The sequence below is a fragment of the Engystomops pustulosus genome, chromosome 6 (genome assembly GCF_040894005.1).
Source record: "Engystomops pustulosus chromosome 6, aEngPut4.maternal, whole genome shotgun sequence".
Lineage (NCBI taxonomy): Eukaryota > Metazoa > Chordata > Amphibia > Anura > Leptodactylidae > Engystomops > Engystomops pustulosus.
The window spans coordinates 26,333,739-26,353,205 of record NC_092416.1 but is presented as its reverse complement, the minus strand read 5'-3'; the positions used below and the strand labels follow the sequence as shown (position 1 = coordinate 26,353,205).

The 19,467-nt window shown below is 42.5% G+C and overlaps 1 protein-coding gene across 2 annotated transcripts; it reads left to right on the top strand.

Annotated features, from left to right (window-relative positions):
* The first annotated feature begins 9 nt into the window (after positions 1-9).
* Positions 10-18,708, top strand: LOC140134697 (ATP-dependent RNA helicase DDX19B). 2 transcript variants are annotated; one of them, XM_072155193.1, is made up of 12 exons: positions 10-169; positions 3,671-3,728; positions 5,558-5,635; positions 5,897-6,032; positions 7,802-7,894; positions 8,005-8,107; positions 8,280-8,394; positions 10,524-10,701; positions 10,773-11,010; positions 11,084-11,246; positions 17,126-17,317; positions 17,425-18,708. In XM_072155193.1, exons 1-12 carry the CDS (start codon positions 113-115, stop codon positions 17,484-17,486), a joined length of 1,473 nt encoding a protein of 490 aa, XP_072011294.1. In that variant the 5' UTR covers positions 10-112; the 3' UTR covers positions 17,487-18,708. The 2 variants fall into 2 exon arrangements, with proteins under 2 accessions (XP_072011294.1, XP_072011293.1); XM_072155192.1 differs by having other exon boundaries at positions 10,521-10,701.
* Positions 18,709-19,467: the final 759 nt, after the last annotated feature.

Sequence of the window (19,467 nt, the reverse complement as noted above, 5' to 3'; positions counted from 1 at the left end):
TATTTAGGCGCACGAGGGCGGGGCAGAGAGTTATTCCTATTGGTCGGGTTTGAGGCGGAAGCGGCTGCTTGTTCTGGTTCGGGAGGTTCCGGTGTAGGAGAGCTGTAGCACGATGGCGACTGATTCCTGGGCCCTGGCGGTGGACGAGCAGGAGGCGGCGGCTGAGTCGGTGAGTAGTACGGGACCGGAGCGTTGTGTACTCTCCGCCATTATACTGTAGTCAGAGCGGGCCGTCTACTGCTCAGAGTCCCGGCCCATGTGGTGCTGACACACTGTGGTCTCACCCTCCCTCCAGCACAGAACCGGCTGCTCCAGTGTGGGACCCCCCTAGAATAACTAGACACATACCCCAGGGAGATCCCCCCACTGCAGCGCTGGAAGCCAAGACCTGAGTAGGGGGGACACATGAGAATGGATGGCATGACTCAAGTCATATTTTGTTGGACTTCATTCACACTAAAAAAGTCTGGATTTTTATCTTTTTGTTAAATGTAAAGGAAATCCTACTACCGTGATAAACATTATAGGACATTACTCCTTGATACAGGCACAGTGACTGTGGTCATCTTCTAATATTTGCTAAACGTGGCCTCCTTTCCTAGAAGAAACCACTCTTGAAATTTTGCTAATGAGCCCAAAAGGCTACTGGGGACTTTTCTATAGCCCCTCTGTGTTGCAGATTCACAGGCTGTTACAATGTTCAGAGAGCACTTCCCTTTCCTGCTGTGTAAGATTACAGCTAGAAGAGAAGGGGAAGTGCTGAGTGAAAGGTGGTGGAAACTGTGTCAATCTGCAGCATAAAGGGGCTCTGGGAAAATCCCTAGAGCATTTTTTCATTAGGATATTTTAAAAGTCGATTTTAGGATGGAGGCCATGGATAAGATGCCTGGAGCTATGAGTAAGCGTCCCTAGTTTATCATAATGGATTCTGATGCTAGAATTTAAAAGTCCACCAGAATTTATCCCATCAAACTACCCCTTCTCCTAGTATAACATGTCCTATCTAGAATTCTGTGTTTTGTTTTTTAATGTTGGTAAACAGTTGAAAATGCATTTAAGAGGGAACTTTAGAAAGGACATTTTATATCTGACCTACAGGGGGCTGTGAGTTTAATGAGGTTAAATATGGTGACACTGCCCCTTTTCGCTGATGCCTTTTCCATTCTTTCTTTAAAGATCCAAAGCGCTTTTTTTTTTCTCTGTCCAGAGCTGTGTTAGGGAGGATTTTCTGCGTTTGTGTTGGTTGATCTGGACTTTTTGGACACAGTGATAACATGCTATTCTGGTGCAGTCACTGCATATACATGACATTACTTATCCTGTACTGATCCTGAGTTACATCCTGTATTATACTCCAGAGCTGCACTCACTATTCTGCTGCGGGTGCAGTCACTGTGTACATACATGACATTACTTATCCTGTACTGATCCTGAGTTACATCCTGTATTATACTCCAGAGCTGCACTCCCTATTCTGCTGCTGGTGCAGTCACTGTGTACATACATGACATTACTTATCCTGTACTGATCCTGAGTTACATCCTGCATTATACTCCACAGCTGCACTCACTATTCTGCTGCTGGTTTAGTCACAGATCTGAAGTTATGCCTTGTGAAAACTTATCTGCTCTTCAAACAATCTGTGTATGGCCAGTTTTTCTGTGTATCTAGATAATGGTTCGTATGTTTGACCACTTTTCCTCCAGTTTGTTCTGTAGCCCCCTATAAACTTTTTGCCCCTTGGCTCCACCCTGTAAATCCTCCCCCCCCCTCAACCCAGGATATACCTCTGGTCTCATAGGACATGGTAAACAGCCGGGTTATTGTACAGGATAAACCTGCAGGAGTGAATGAGGGCATTCATACCTCTCGGTGTGGTTTGCTTTGACTATTGATCATTGTCTGTGTATAGTTTCCTCAGTCTTTGACTTGTACCTCTGAAAGTCCAGTACACTTCAGTCATGGCCATAAGTTTTGAGAATGACACAAATATTATATTTTCAAATGAACTGTTGCCCTCTGGTTTTTGTGTTTGTCAGATGTTTTTATCACATAAAGAAATAATTGAGTAACAAAAGCTTTTATTGTCAGTGAGAAGGAGTTACTGCAGCGAGTCAGTATCTGCAGTGTTGTCCCTTCTTCTTCAGGACCTCTGCAATTCTCCCTGGCAGCTCTCAATCACCTCCTGGACCAAATCCTGACTGATAGCCGTCCATTCCAGCACAATCACTGCTGCATTTTGTCACAATTTGTTGGTTTTTGTTTGTCCACCCATCTCTTGATGATTGACCAGAAGTTCTCAATGGGATTAAAATCTGGGGAGTTTCCAGGCCACGGACCCAAAATCTCTGTTTTGTTCCCTGAGCCATTTGGTTATCCCCTTTGCTTTATGGCAGGTGCTCCATCATGCTGGAGAAGGCATTGTTGATCACCAAACTGCTCTTGGAGGACATTCTGGTCCCTTTATTCATGGATGTGTTTTTAGGCAAGACTGTGAGAGCCGATCCCCTTGGCTGAGAAGCCGCCCCACACATGAATGGCTGCAGGAGGCTTTACAGGTGGCAGGAGACAAGACTGGTGGTATCACTCGCCTTGTCTTCTCCCAACAAGCTGTTTTCCATATGTTCCAAACAATTGGAAAGGGGATTTATCAGAGAAAATGACTTTCCCCCAGTCCTCAGCAGTCCACTCCCTGCACCTCCTGCAGAATATCAGTCTGTCCCTGATGGTTTTCTGGAGAGAAGTGGCTTCTTTGTTGCCCTCCTTGACACCAGGCCTTGCTCCAAGAGTCTCCGCAGCCTCACAGTGCGTGCAGATGCCTCACACCTGCTGCTGCCATTCCTGAGCAAGCTCTACACCGCTGGTAGCCGATCCCGAAGCTGAAGCACTTTTAAGAGACGGTCCTGTTGCTTGCTGGTCCGTCTTGGGCGCCCTGGAGCCTTTTTGGTAACAATGGAACCTCTCTCCTTGAATTCCTTGATGATGCGATAGATTGGTGACTGAGGTGCAATCTTTCTAGCTGCGATACTCTTGTTAGGACAGTTTTGTGCAGTGCAATGATGACTGCACATGTTTCTTTAGAGATGACCATGGTTAACAGAAGAGAAACAATGATGCCAAGCACCAGCCTCCTTTTAAAGTGTCCAGTGGTGATTCTTACTTAATCATGACAGATTGATCTCCAGCCCTGTCCTCATCAGCACCCACACCTGTGTTACTGGAGCAATCACTGAAACCTTGTTAGTTGTTCCTTTTAAGGCAGGCCTGCAGTTAAGTTGAAATGTGTTTTTGGGGAAAAAGTTCCTTTTCTAGGCAAATATTGACTTTACAATTAATTGCTGTTAAGCTGATTGCTCTTTATAACATTCTGGAGTATATGCAAATTGCCATTATAAAACGTGATGAAGTAGACTTAATTAACATTTGTATCATTCTCAAAACTTATGGCCATGACTGTAGTGTGGCCCCTGGGTCACACTGATCACCTGTAGAAAGGATGACTTGTTGGCTGTTGTGAAGTGTGATCAATTTGTCCTTAAATGTAAACTGGTCCCTTTCTGAAAGTCTTCTGACATACAGCCGTGTACAGATGTGGGCAAAAACCTGGGACTCTGCATTCTCTCTTTTGCTAAATTGCAGCTTTCTAATCGCTTTTTTCTCTCCCCTTTAGTTCACCAAACTACATCTGAGAGAAGATAAAGTTGAAGTGCCAAAACCAGAGAGTAATGGTAAGTACTGGGCCTTGTGTGGGGACATATTTCTGTGTATCTATCACTTGGGGCTACAGCACACGATTGGTCCGTGGATCATGCACTGTCCGGATTTCCTGGACTAGACCCTGTTACAAACGGACCTCTGGATGTTGGTAGTTTACTGTACTTTAGTCCTAGGCTACAATAATCAGCTATAACAGTTATCAAAGGTGTCTGTATTTTAAGCTTTAGTGTTAATCCTGGTTCTTATGACAATGTAAAATTTTAAAAATCCAATTGTCAGAGAGACCAAAACATCTATTTATTAATTTTTTTGCTGGGATTACAACTATGAAATTTACAGTTGCGACTTGCATACAAATTAAAAAAAAAAGATATAGGTGGGAAATCTCTACTTGGTAGGCAATTTTTCACATTTTACAAAAGGGGGCTAACTTGCCCTAAGGCACCTTATCCAAGGAGTAAAACTTAACCTTTAATAGGATTAGATTAATAAATGATGAACAAAAAGGTGACTTAAAAACACAGAGTTGCTTCAATACCACGTGTGAGCATATCCCAGTGCTGGTTTACCGGATTCACCAGACTGGGTGTCATGAATGCCACATAAGTATTGTTGGGGCATTTGCTGTAGTTGTGGGTGATGAAATCAGAGTGTCAGGTGAGAGTCCAATGTCAGTTGTATGTATTTCAGCTAAGTGGGTGTATGAAACAAGGAGGGTGCAGTCTGCTTTCTTTTCAACGGGGTATGTCCCAATATTCATTGTTTCAAATATAAAGTTTGGAGACTAATAGATACAAATACAAATTCAACTTAAGAACAAACCTAGTGTTATGTTTCCATGTGGAATCAGGGTTTCATTGTATCAGCCTATGGCTTTGATGCTGGGAGGCCCAGCCTCGTGCTGTTTGGTTTAAAAATCTATCCAGTACATGATCCATGGATGATTTGGCCCTTACTCCTTAGGTGGTAACACAGATGGCTGCAAAGTCCTACCTATATATACTGGGAGCTGTGCTGTAGTGGCAAATGTCAAGTCTGGCTAATTAGTTGTTGAAATGATTTGTTGGATGCCGGGAAATGACTCTTTCAATGCTCATTTGGGCACTCTATGATCTTTTGATCACTTTTTACATTTAGTAAGTGTTGTAAAAAGTGGCAACTATTTTCCACTATGGGATTCACTAGCAGGAATAATGGTTCTTGCATTTTGGGATGCAAGAATACCTGAAATATTTGTTCTTTATATCGGCTCTGAGGGAAGGGGCAACTGGATCTTTTAGGGTTTTATTTAAATTATTTATTGGTTACTGTATTTTTAGGTACTTAAACCCTAGAGGATCTGATCTATCATAAAATATCCTGCAGTATTTCAGTATATGGGGATTTTCCTACTGATCTGTAACAGTGTGCCACCTGCATACTGTTCTGGATCATGCTGAATGATCTGTCTCTCGGCTGTCACAACAACAGTCTCTCTCCCCCCACGCCGATCCAGGGCATTTAAATGGTGCCAGTACCGATCGTGGGTGTTTGCTGCATCCTCCATTAAGTCCTCTTCATACCCCTGTTGCCGCACCATGACATAACCATACCTACTGGTGTAGCGTGGAGGTTAACCCCAAGATGTCTGCACTTTACATGTGGTCACAATCAGCTTTTGTTATCAGGGGAGCATAGTCTTGGCACAGGTCACATCCATAGATCTACTGAGATGGGACTATGACAGGCCTACAGCCTTAGACTTTTTACAAGTTCATAGAGCCATGATGCCAATATAATGTCAGTGGTATGGATTGGGAAACCAGCTTGTGCTAATATACCTCTGTTCTGATGATCCCAGGCACAGATTCTGTAGATGGTGAAAGAGCTGAGAAGACTGACAATGGAGAAGTAAAATCTGAAGATGATGATAATAAAGGTGAGGTGCTCGCATATGACCCATTGCACCCACATATTGTCACTGACTGCGAGCTGCAGGCTAAATTCTGCAGCCCTTCTCTTACGTACAATAAAACTTTTGATGGTAATTGGATATACATCTCTAATCTTGCACTTGTTATGTGATATTGCTACTAAAGTATTTTAACAGTGACTAAATGGCTACAGTGACTTTGCCTTAGTACCGTTTCTCTGAGTACTCTGCCACCCACCTACAGTTTATTTTCACTTCTCTCCACAGAGGATAAAGCTGCTCAGTCCCTGCTTAATAAGCTCATACGTAACAGCCTGGTCAACACAACCCACCAAGTGGAGGTTCTGCAGCGTGACCCAAATTCTCCCCTGTATTCCGTGAAGTCCTTTGAAGAGCTGAGGCTGTAAGTGCAGATAAGGGGAAGGATAAGATTATGCCATTTAGAACAACGTCTTTTGATTTGCAGAACTACAACTAACGAGATTCTGTCACCTGGGACCTCTTTTTAATTGGACAGGTTGCAGAAGTCTATCACACCTGTAGTGTAAATATGCCTTTCAGCCTTTTCTAAGCCTTAGCATTACAATATAATTGTGTTATGACTTGCCTGGCACCCTGAATCCTCTGTGTCCCATATGACTAACCTGTACTAATCACTCCTCATCTGTTGGCCCCCACCTTTGTGCTCTGGTACAGCTCCTCCCTCCTGCTTCTTCAGAGCTCTGTGTGGTGAGTGAACATAATTGGGGAAGGGAGGAGCTGTACTGGAGCACAAAGGTGAGGGCTGAGGAGTCTGCAGCACAGACAAGTCACATGTTTGAAATGCATCAAAACCAATGCCCAACCACTGACTTAACAGAGGATTTTGTCAGGGTGCCAGGTAAGTTGTAGCAAAATTATATTGTAATGCAAATGCTTAGAGGCAGAAAGGCAGACTTGCACTGCAGGTCTGAGCATCTGCAACCTGTCTAGTTAAGATGTCCCTGTTGATGGGTTCCCTTTCAGGTTGTATGGGCATACTGGCAATTGTAGTTTTGCAAATGGTTATTTAGATTATTCTTCCTTTAATTATTGAAGGTACTTACAGTATGTAGGGGGATACTTGAATGAAATTATATATTTGCCTCCACAGAGGGAGCCCAATGCGACCCAGCAATTTGACTTCCAATGTGACTGCACCTCATTGGACCTTAAGCAGGAGCAATGTTTTGCTCAATTTCCCAAGAATGCTGCCCTTTCCGGGGTTTTCTGCATAAGGAGAAGTGGGATTAAATGCTCATTACTGGGTTGTACACAATCTCCCCCTGTGCTTACCTAGAACCTGTTGATCTGTACAGGACATCTACTCGAGGTCAATGGAGTGGGAATATGTTCCTGGAGACCACCATGAAACCACAGAATCCCTTTATAGCAGATAATGAGAATATATGATGGGTTTTACACAGTGCCACTTGATGTGCCTGGTGTTTGAATATGCACATTTTCTCCTTGTTTGTTTATGACCGTCACAATATGGCGTTTATTTTCTGCTCGCTAATGTGCAACCACTGCGAAGGAGCAGCACTAATTATATTACGGAGCCAAATTGTTCGCCTGCGTCTCCAAGGCAACTGGCTCCAAAGGAGAGCCCCCCCCCCACCCACCCCTACACGGAGGCTCTTGGGCTTCTAATGGCTCAGCAGCCCCTGTAATTTCACAAAATGAAGCCACTAAATAAACCCCATTTCAAATGAAGTTCATATGTTACAAGCCTTCAGGGGCATCGTGTAACACAGGGTCTGGGTTAGTGTTAGATTTCCCTTTAAAGGAAAATTTAACACCTCTTCTCATATATTCACCACTTGCATGGTGTGTTCACGCGCTCCCTCTGGAAGCATCTGGTCTTTTAGCTGTTTAGCTTTTTTACAAAATAAAATTAAAATTAAAATTATGCAAATGAGGGACTCTATTAACTGCTATGATTCCCAGAGCCCCTCAGCATTATTTGCATAATTTTTAAAGCTTTTTTTTGTTTAAAAACAAAGAGCAGATCCTGCCACAGGGGGTACAGTTGGTGCTCTTGGTTTACAATCTTTCATCCTGTTGGTAGGTTTTACTTAAGAGTCCATGTTGGCCATCTACCCCCTTTACCTTAATGTCTTCAGCTTCTGACTCTTGTGTTTGTCCACTTAGGAAGCCCCAGCTTCTACAAGGAGTTTATGCCATGGGATTCAACAGACCTTCAAAAATCCAGGAAAATGCATTGCCAATGATGCTGGCAGAGCCGTAAGTATCTAAGCCTTGTGTAGCAGGGTGCACAATCTTATGTTCTGCAAATCGAGGATTATTACAATTTTGGAGGAAGATGACTTATTATGGACTGTCATATTTTACAGGCCACAGAATCTGATTGCTCAGTCACAATCTGGCACTGGAAAAACTGCAGCCTTTGTGCTGGCCATGCTCTCCAGGGTCAATCCTGCAAATAGATATCCACAGGTAGGTGTGAAAGTCTTTATGATTTTGTGACTGGTCCATGGTAAAATATAGAGATCCAGTAAATGTTCACATACAATACATTGTCCAGTACTGATCCAGAGTTACTCTAAAGCTATACCCCTTGTATAGCTGCAGCTCACTTGGTCAGTCACTCTGTACTTTGTCTCCGCAGTGCCTGTGTCTTTCTCCCACCTACGAGCTCGCTCTGCAAACCGGCAAAGTCATTGAACAGATGGGAAAGTTCCATCCGGAGCTCAAATTGGCCTACGCTGTTAGAGGGAACAAATGTGAGTGTTGCACAGCCAGAGTAGTGTATTCTCCACGTCAAGACTAAGCAACCGATCAGGCAGTTGAGCAGGACTCATCTCTCAAAGCTTAAGTGGGTCCATTAGAAATCCACAGCTTTTGCATGTGTTACAGCTTCCCTGCTTAATTCCTTTATATGGCACCAATATAGACTGCAGCACTACACAGAGCTTGCCAAATCAGTCCCTGTCCCCATGGGGACTCACAATCTAATCAACCTACCAGTATGTTTTGGAGTGTGGGAGGAAACCGGAGGACACTGAGAACATACAAACTTTTGCCGATGTTGACCTGAATGAGACTTGAACAGAGGACCCCAGTGCTGCAAGGCTGTAGTACCAACCACTGAGCCACCATACTGCCCTTGTGCCCTTGTGGCTCAGCTACAATATCAAGAACCAGAATGCTTGGTAGGAAGTTGAGCTGCTGTCAAGCCTTTTAGAGGCAACCTGTCACCAGATGTTACGCCATTGCACTACTAGCCTCCCTCAGGGTATGAAATGTCCTTTCTAGAATGCCCTTTTATGTGAAATCTCAGACGTTTATCTATGAACATGCTCCAAAGTCATGTGAAAATAAGCGGGGAAGAGTCTTATTTGCCTCAGATCAGTCAAGTTTAGAGGCTGCAGGGGGATTGTCGCTTCAGACACATCTTCAGTCCTATAGAACCTAGAAATACGTTGCTGGTGTCTTATTAACCCCTTAACGCTCTATAAGGAGTGTATGAAGAGGGCTCAAGGGCGGAGTCCACTTCATACAGAGGTGGGGGTTGTTGCATATTGCAGCAAACCCCCACCGCTAATAACTGCGGTCGGTGCTTGCACCAATCGCGGCTATTAACCCTTTCGTTGTCGCCAGCGGCATTTAAAAGGTGGCGGGGCTTCCATCTTTATTATGATCGCCGCGCCCCCGAACGTCATTGGGGGGCGGCGATCGGTTGCCATGGTAGCCTCGGTCTATCTGGCATCTGCAGATTCGTTACAATGAGCCAGTGGCTCATTGTAATGAATGACCTGCAAAAATGCCACATATTGCAATACAGAAGTATTGCAGTATATGGTAGGAGCGATCTGACCATCTAGGGTTAATGTACCCTAGATGGTCTAAAATAGTGTGGGGGGGGGGGGGAAGAAGGAAAAAAAGTTTAAAAAATAAAAAAAATTAATAAAATATAAAAAATTCAAATCACCCCCCTTTCGCTAGAACTGATATAAAACATAATAAACAGTAAAAATCAGACTCATTCATCGTCGCGTTCTAAAATGCCCGATCTATCAAAATATAAAAACGGTTACGGACGGCGGTGACCTCCGAGATGGGAAATTGCGCCCAAATGTCCGAAAAGCGACTTTTACACCTTTTTACATCACATAAAAAAAATGATCAAAATGTCGCACAGACCTAAAAATGGTAGCAATGTAAAGGTCGGCTCATTTCGCAAAAAATGACCCCTCACACATCTCCGTGCACCAAAGTATGAAAAAGTTATTAGCTTCAGAAGATGGCAAAAAATTTTTTTTTGTACACATTCGTTTAATTTTTGAAAATGTATTAAAGCACAATAAAACCTGTATACATTTGGTATCACCGTGATTGCACCGAACCAAAGAATAAAGCTGAGGTGTTATTTTAAGTGCACAGTCAAAGTCATAAAAACTGAGCCCACAAGAACGTGACCACTTGCGTTTTTTTTTTTCAATTTTTCCACATCTGGAATTTTTCTTCAGCTTTGCAGTACACGGCATGTTTAAATAACATTACGGGAAAGTAAAATTTGTTACGCACAAAATAAGCCCTCACACAGGTCTGTACACGTAAAAATGAAAAAGTTATGGATTTTTGAAGATGGAGAGCGAGAAATGAGCAAAAAAACACTGCGTCCTTAAGGGGTTAAAGATCAGGATCGCCTCTTTCAGATTTCAAGATGTTTTTGGTTCTTTGATCTACAGAATTGGGGATACAGACCGTTAAAAATTTGGAAACTGGCATTTCCAACTATGTTTTTAACTGTCTTTTATTTTCATTCTGAAGATAACATTGAGGTTTTTGATGTAAGCACTTAATATGGCAGTCGCTTGCATTGTGTAACTGGCGTCTCATGTTTCAGCAGTGGAGCGCGGGCAGAAGGTCGCAGAGCAGATTGTTATAGGGACGCCTGGGACGGTGCTAGACTGGTGCTCCAAGCTAAGGTTCATAGACCCCAAGAAGATGAAGGTGTTTGTATTGGATGAGGCAGATGTCATGATAGCAACACAGGGACACCAGGACCAAAGTATCCGCATCCAGAGGTAAGTGCAGGGCAAGGCTCTTTACTGTTCAATCTGTATACAGGATACTAAGGAGATGTCTTGTGTTCCAGGATGCTACCACGGGACTGTCAGATGCTCCTCTTCTCCGCCACATTTGAAGATTCTGTTTGGAAATTCGCTCAGAAAGTCGTCCCTGAGCCCAACATCATAAAACTGAAGAGGGAAGAGGAGACGCTGGATACAATTAAACAATATTATGTGCTCTGTAACAGCCGGGAAGAGAAGTTCCAGGCCTTGTGCAACATCTATGGCTCTATAACCATAGCGCAAGCCATGATCTTCTGCCATGTGAGTCCTGCTGCTACACTGGGGATGAGGAATGTTAAATGATCTGTATACTGATGCATAGTGTTTACTGCAGACCAGGAAAACTGCTTCTTGGCTGGCAGGAGAGCTGTCTAGAGAAGGCCACCAGGTGGCGCTACTCAGCGGAGAGATGATGGTGGAGCAGCGGGCGGCTGTGATCGACAGGTTCAGAGATGGCAAGGAGAAAGTTCTGGTTACCACAAACGTGTGCGCCAGAGGTGGGTACAGCCAGAGTTATGCCCAATGTCTGTAGTGTGGTGTTTCTTTTAACCCCTTAACGCTGAAGCCACTTTTCACCTTCCTGACACGGACCATTTTTTAAAATCTGACATGTGTCTATTTAAGTGGTTATAACTTTGGAACGCTTTAACATATCCAGTTGATTTTGAGATTGTTTTTTCGTGACACATTGTACTTCATGCTGGTTGAGAAATTTAATAAATATATTTAGTATTTATTTATGAAATAAATGGAAATTTGGCAAAAATTTTGAAGAAAACAATATTTTCCAAATTCTAAATTTTCTACTTTTTGGAAAGTTGGTCATAGCACTAAAATAACTTGATAACTAACATTTTCCATATGTCTGCTTTAACTTGGCATCATTTTTCAAACATCTTTTCCTTTATTTTGGATGTTATAACTTTAGGTGCAATTTTTCAGATTTTTACGAAAATCATCAAAACCTACTTTTGGAGGGTCAATTTAGTTAGAAGTGACTTTATAAGGCCCACATGACAGAAACCCCCCACAAATGACACCATTTTAGAAACTACACCCCTCAAAATATTCAAAACAACCTTTGGGAATTTTGTTAACCCTTTGAGCGTTTCATGAGCGTGAAAGATAAATGAAAGTGAAATTAGAGAAATGTAATTTTATCTCACTATAGATTCATTTAACACTAAAATTTGCACCTTCACAATGGGTTAAAAAGGAAAATGCATTTTACAATGTTGAGGGCAATTCCTCCTGAGCATGCCAATACCCATTTTGTCACTGTACCCTGCTGTACGGGCACAGGGGGGCACTTGGAATGGAAAGAGCGTTGTTTCGTTTTTGGAGGGCAAATATGGCTGAAAGTTTTCATGTGACAGGATGCATTTGGAGAGCCATAGTGGTACCAAAACAGAGGAAAGCCCCAACATGAGACACCATTTTGGAAAGTACACCCCTTGGAGAGTTTAGCAACGTGTAATTTGTGTATTTTCCCCAATAGGTGTTTGATTCAATTAGGCCCCAAAAGGGAAAAAAGGTGAAAATTTTCTCAAAAAAGTCATTTTTACCCCAAATTTTTGTAAGCCACAAGGGATAAAAGATGAAACAACCCCATAAATGTGTACAACTATTTCTCCTAAGCACAGAACTGCACCACTTTTGCATATAAAGTGTTGTATGGGTACACAGTAGGGCTCAGAAGGGAAAGAGGGGCTTTGGCCTTTTAGAAGCCAGATTTGACAATCATCCTTTACATGTGTCAGGATGCATTTGGAGAGCCCTAGTGGTACCAAAACAGAGGGGAACCCCAACAAGTGTCACCACTTTGGAAAGTGCACCCTTTGGAGAATTTAGCAAGGTGTAATATGTGTATTTTCCTCTACAGGTGTTTGCTTCAATTAGGTCCCTAAAAGGAAAAAGGTGAACATTTTCCCAAAAAAGTCACTTTTATGGCTAATTTTTGTATCCCATAAGGCATTAAAGATGAAACAACCCCAAAAAATGTGTACTAGCATTTCTCCCGAGTATAAAATTGCCCCACACATGCAAATAAAATGTTGTATGGGTACGCAGTGAAGCTCAGAAGGGAAAGAGGGGCGTTGGCCTTTTAGAAGCCAAATTTGACAAACATCCTTTACATGTGTCAGGATGCATTTAGAGAGCCGTAGTGGTACCAAAACAGAGCGGAACCCCAACAAGTGTCAACATTTTGGAAAGCACACCCCTTAGAGAATTTAGCAAGGTGTAATATGTGTATTTGTCCGTAAAGGTGTTTGATTTAATTAGGACTTAAATAGATAAAAGGTGAACATTTTCTTATAAAGGTCATTTTACTCTTAATTTTATATAGCCACAAGGGATAAAAAAAATGTAATAACCCCTCAAAATGTGTAAACCTATTTCTCTCGAGTGTAGAAGTACCCCACATGTGTATATAAAATGTTGTATGGGCGCACAGTAAAAGGAAAGGGGAATGTTTGCCTTTTAGAAGCCAAATTTGACAGAAATGTTTGACATGCATTTGGAGAACCCTAGTGGTATAAAACAGAGAAGAATCTGAAAAGTGACCCTAATTTTTGAACGCACACCCCTTAGAGAATTTTGCAATGTGTAATATATGTATTTGCCCCTACAGGTAAATGATCCAATTAGGCACGAATCATTAAAAAGGTGAAAATTTTCCTATAAATGTCACTTTACCCCTAATTTATGTAAGCCACAAGGGATAATATATTAAATAACCCCACAAAAGGTGTAAAACTTTCTCCCGAGTGTAGCAGTACCCCACATGTGCATATAAAATGCTTTATGGGCGCACAGTAGAGGAAAAGAGGGATGTTTGTCTTTTAGAGGCCAAATTTGTAAGAAATCCTTCACATGTGTCAGGATACATTTGGAGAGCCGTAGTGGTACCAAAACAGAGGAAAACCCGAAAAGTGACCCTAATTGTTGAATGTACACCCCTTGGGGAATATAGCAAGGTGTAATATGTGGTGTAGTGTAATACACGTGGTGAAATGAGCATTTTGAACATACAGGTGGTTTCCAAATATGATGTGCGATGGAGTCCAAGATGGAAATTGCAATTATTTCTGGAAAGTTCAGTGCCCGTTATGTGGCGCCCCTTATGAAATAATGGAGGGGTATAGGGAGCAACGGGACATAACAGTTGTTAAATTATTCATTTTACCGAAATTAATTCACAATAGGTTGGGCGTGAATTCTGAATGTCTAGTGTATAAGGAGGTAGTATATATCAAGGGACCAACTAAACTTTTGTCACTCTGGAGGTGTCGCAGGTCTCTTAGTAGTATGTAGTGTCCATCCTAACTCCTCTTTTGGAACAGACTCTTTATTGAGTCCTACCATTAGAAGCAGCAGAATTCACCGGGAAAATGCTGTCCTGGCAAAACACAGGAACATCTAAACCAGAGGTACTGGGGCCCCGTCCTTCTTGTCCCAATATTAGTTTCCTAATATCTTCCTCTTGAAAACGGAGAAATGATACGGCAGGACCTGCACATTGGAACAGCTCTTGAGAGATGTACAGCATCATCTGAACAATGTGCACGGCCAGCACTTTAGTACCAAATCTTCATTTTAGTAGGGAAATTATCACCAAGTGTTGCTCTTATTCACCCTAGCGATGCCCATTGTGACGAATATTGCTGCTTTTGGCTGGACCAAATCGACCAGCAAATAGCGGCAAACATGGACAGAGGGGGGCAACAAAACCCCTCTGGACCGCAAGGCAAAATTGGTGGCTGTCAGGAACAGCCGCCACCCTGCCCCGATCACCGTGTCTATAGACATGGTGACCGGTATTACTGACATCATAAGTAAATTCGCTGCTATCGGCTCGTCTGAATTGATGAGCCAGTAGCAGCGATAATAAACTGGGGGTGTGTGGGGGGGACGTAACCCTTCTGGTCCATGGGGCAGGATGGATGGCTGTCAGGAACAGCCGCCGTCTTACCCCGATCAGTGAACAGCCGCCGTCTTACCCTGACCGGTGTTGGAAAGTCACTACCCGCCGCACCGTTCTATAACAACGCTCGTTGGGAATAGGCTATACAATCTTTATTTATTTTTTAAGCAATTTAGACAAGTAAGGGCTTATTTTTTGCGAGACGAGATGCACTGTAAAAAAAAACTTAATTTTAGTGGGTTTTTAGCTTATTGAAGAAATTTTATTAACTTTTTACGTGTGGAGGAAAATAAAATCTTCAATTCTTGTTTTGGATTTTTAGCATTTTTTTGGGGGGGTGTTCGTTGTAGCATAACAATAATATATTATCTTTATTCTACGGATCACTACAATTACGGTGATACCTCATTTATATATTTTTATTTGTCCAATTTTATTGAAGGAAAACTAGAATAGAAAAAATGGAATTTGTTTTAGTATTGCCATTTTTATAGCGGCATAATTATAGTATTTTTTGATTTACGGAGCTGGTTGTAAGCTTATTTTTTGCGTGACAAGTTGCTCTTTTTATTGGTATCATTTTGGTGCTTGTAACTTTTTCGGATCACTTTTTAGAACATTTTTTGTAAAGCAATTTGATAAAAAGTTTTAATTTTTGGCAAGTTTTTGGTTTTTTTTTTTTTTTACCACGTTCACCGAGCGGGTCCAATTAGGATTAGGATTTATTGTACAGATTGTTACGGACGCGGCGATACCAAATAAGTGGGGTTTTTTCGTGATTTAGTGTTTTTTATACTTTATTACTTGTGTAAAGGGAAATGTGGTGTTTGGGGGGACTTTCACTTTCTTTTATTATTTATTTTTACTGTAAAAAACCTTTATTTATTTATTTTTCCTTTTTTTACAGTTAAGGACATCTTAGCTTGAACAAGTGATCTTCTGATCACTTGTTCAAGCTTTTTTACAGGTTACACAGTGCAATACAGATGTATTGCACTGTGTAATGTAAGACACTGAGCATGCTGCGCATGCCCAGTGTCTTACAGCCGGGTCCTGCCAGAAGGCAGGGACCCGGCACCGAGAGGAGTATCGCGCAGCCCCGGGCACCGGCAGTCCCGGGCTGCGATCGGAGGAGCGGACCCCCCGGTAAGCGCCGCGGGGGGGTCCGATTCACATTTAAATAACTTTAAATGCCTCTAACACACCGCGGTCAGCGCGACCGCGGCGTGTTAGGGGTTAACACCCGCGATCGGAGAAATCTCCGATCGCGGGTGTTAGCTATAACATATAGCCGACACCCGCAGCTTCTGGCCCCGGCTCCGTGGAGCCGGGGCCAGAAGCTTGACGTAATAGTACTGCATTTTGCGGGAACGCACCTCCCGCGATACAGTACTATTACGTCAAATGTCGGGAAGGGGTTAAAAGGCTGTACAGTCCTCAAAATAGTAGCATTGAAAATGCCACCCAAAGCTCCTTACACTGAAGTATAAAAAGTTTATTGCCGCCAGAAGATGGCAAAATGATTTACAAAAAAAGTGTGAAATTTATAAAACTCTTCTAAATTTGGTATCCCTATGATCACACTGACATAGAGAATAAAGTAGACCTGTCATTTAGGGCGCTCAGTGAAAGCCGTAAAATCCAAGCCCACAAGAAAATGACGCAAATGCATTTTTTTTTTTTTTTTTTTTTTTTTCCATCAATTTCGCTGCATTTGGAATGTTTTCCCGCTTCCCAGTACACGGCATGGAACACAGGTTTATTCATTCACTCATAGAAGCGACTTCTTTGGACCTATCCCCTGGCTGCATGTAGTGATTTAAGGACCTTGCAGTTGTACGGGAATCATGTGATCAGTCACATGCTTCTGACATCACTCAGGTCCTGCAGCAATACTCGCGTCAGGGCAGAGGTGCAGATGCTTTGCTATAAATTGAAGGGAAATCTGCAAATGTCCCCCGATCTCCAGGGCCATGGTCAGAAGGCGGTGCTGGATCCTCCAGAACTATAAGGCACATTTTGGCAAGGTGTTGTGTGTTTTGCCATATTCTTAAAAAAAAAAAAAAAAAATAAATCTTCTCCTCCCCCCCGACCCCCCCCCCCCCTCCACATGATTTACTAACATCCATAACTTTTTCCTAAATCATATCATTTTTCAAGGGATGAGAATACTTCTTCATTGCCGCACTATAGGACAGTGTTGGTTACCTTCTAATCAAATTTATATGGCTGTCAATTTGGCCATTATCCCAAAATGCAGGGTGAGGTATTTGTACATGGTGTACCTAACTTAACTGGTCTTCATGCTGCTGTTAAAGGGTTATGTCAATGTCATGAACATGTTGCGTGGTTGGCCATGGTTTATAACCTCTCTGTAGGCCATCAGTAGGAAGGTCTCCTCTAAGAGTGAGGACTGTTTTTTGTGTAATGACCCTGTTCCTCTTTCCCCAGGCATTGATGTGGAGCAGGTCACGGTGGTGATCAACTTTGACCTTCCCGTGGACAAAGATGGAAATCCAGATAATGAGACGTATCTGCACAGAATCGGGCGTACGGGGCGATTTGGCAAGAGAGGCTTAGCCATCAACATGGTGGACAGCAGGCACAGCATGAGCATCCTGAAACAGATAGAGCAGCACTTCAGTAAGTCTGGTCTGCGGGGTATGGAGGTGGTAGAAGTGGCAATGCTCTGGTGGAGAAGCCATCCCTGCATCCATGGTCCTGCTCACATGTCTCTCCCTTCTCCGCAGATAAAACCATTGAGAAGTTGGATACAGACGACATTGATGAGATTGAGAAAATCAACAACTAAACAAGTCTGAGGCCACGACCACCTGGGACACGGATGACGTGTGGGACATGTTACCTAATGTTTTTAGCCTAATGTTAAAGAATTCTTAAACTATTCCCCTCCCTTGCCCCCACTTCTGGACCAGACGTTAACCTCTCCTCTGCTGTCGGACTCTTTTCTTCCAGCAAAGGGGTTTAATAATCTGCTTAACCTGTTTCCGCATTCACCCCAGAATTCGGACACCAGTCACATAGGACTATGCTGTGACCATCTCCGCCATGACGTCCCCTTTGTCTGTACTTGGGTTGGTCACAAGACGGAGAGACTTCCAGTTTATCAAATTTTTTTTTTTATTATGCAGTTTTTCTCTTATGCTTTTATTCCTCTTTTAGGTAGACTTATAGGTTAACTTAGTATTTGGTTATTCTCTATAAATCTTGCTCTTAAATGGGTTGTCTAGTATTTTTCAGGAAGGAACCATGTTTTCCTAATAGTGTCACACCTATCATTTGTTGTGTCTGTTATTGCAGCCTAGTCCCACTGAAGTGAATTGGGCCAATCTGCAATACCACACACCCCATAGACAGATTTGGCACCTTATTCTAATTTTAGCCAATTCCTTATACAAATTTTATTTATGTAGATATGGAAGTCCAAGCTTTGCCTGCAAGGTGGTCAAGGCTTGTTGGAATGTAGTAGATTATGGATCAGGTGTTCCAGCTGTTATGAAACTACAACTCCCAACATTTTGCAGTCACCTCTTTTGCCCTTTGGAGAACAGGTATGCATGCTGGGACATGTAGTTTCACTAACTGGAGTGCCATCGCTTGCTGCCCTCTATTGTAAGGTTAGGCAATGCTTGCCCAGATGTCTCGCCATGCACTTGTTATACATGGAGGACTCTTCAGGGTTCTTGGATCGGCTCCTCCGTTTGACGTTGTGTTATACAGGGTGAGATGACTGGGGATTATCAGATTCTCTCCATTTTGCTGGATCCCCCCCACCCAGTGTTCCCCTTTTTATCATTTTTGATTTATATTAAAAAAGTGGAAAAAAAAAAGCTTCAGACAAGAAGCAGGAAATTCTTTTACCAAGTAAAATTTAAAGGCTAAAAAGACAAATCTGTACCTAAAGTTTTAGGATAATGGACAATTTTAATTAGTGGGAACTGTAGGGAGGGAGGGATTCCTGCTGCTCTGCTCTTACCTTATGTTTGAATAAAGAATGTGATGATGGCAACCGGCTACTTGGTATGTATTGCTGGGGGAGGAGGGGTTTGACATCCACTTACTATACATATTAAAGGGAACCTGTTTCTAAAATGTACCCCACTAAACTACACTCCTATCAGGGGATGACTTGTCCTTTTCTAGAATTCCCTCTCGTGAAAGCTCATCCCTTTACATAATTCTCTAGTACTGTGACAATGAGCTCCTATTTGGAAGCTGCAGGGGCAGCGTCACTTCAGACGTCGCTCACTTCAGTTCTATAGAACATGTAGGTTCCATATTAGAACCACAAACCTGATGTGATCTATAGATAATTGAGATGCAAGTGGAATTGTGAGCCACAGATGGAGCTCCAGTTCCTTCCTGTATCTCTGGATCACAGAACCACAAGCTTGATATATTGTAGATAAGATTCTCATCTTTCAGAAGACACCAGATGCATTTTTGTAGGTGCTAAACAATGGAAGTTAGTGATGTCTGCATTAATTTCCCACCCCACCCCCTGCAGCCTCTAAACTTGTTTCTTTCATACTCTTCCTGAAGGTGCTGGTGTTTAATGGGGTAAAACTCGGTTGATGGTTTCATTTTTCTAGAGGTTTTCTTGCATTGAGAAATTCTTCCCAACACAGAAGAGCACATTTCTTATCTCAACGTGATAAAGAGATATTGTTTTGCAGCTCTGCACCATTCACTCAACCTATGGACAGTGCTGGTTCTGTTTGTAAGAGCAGTCCTGTTTTTAGATCTTGGATTATGGGACAGGTAACCTTGCG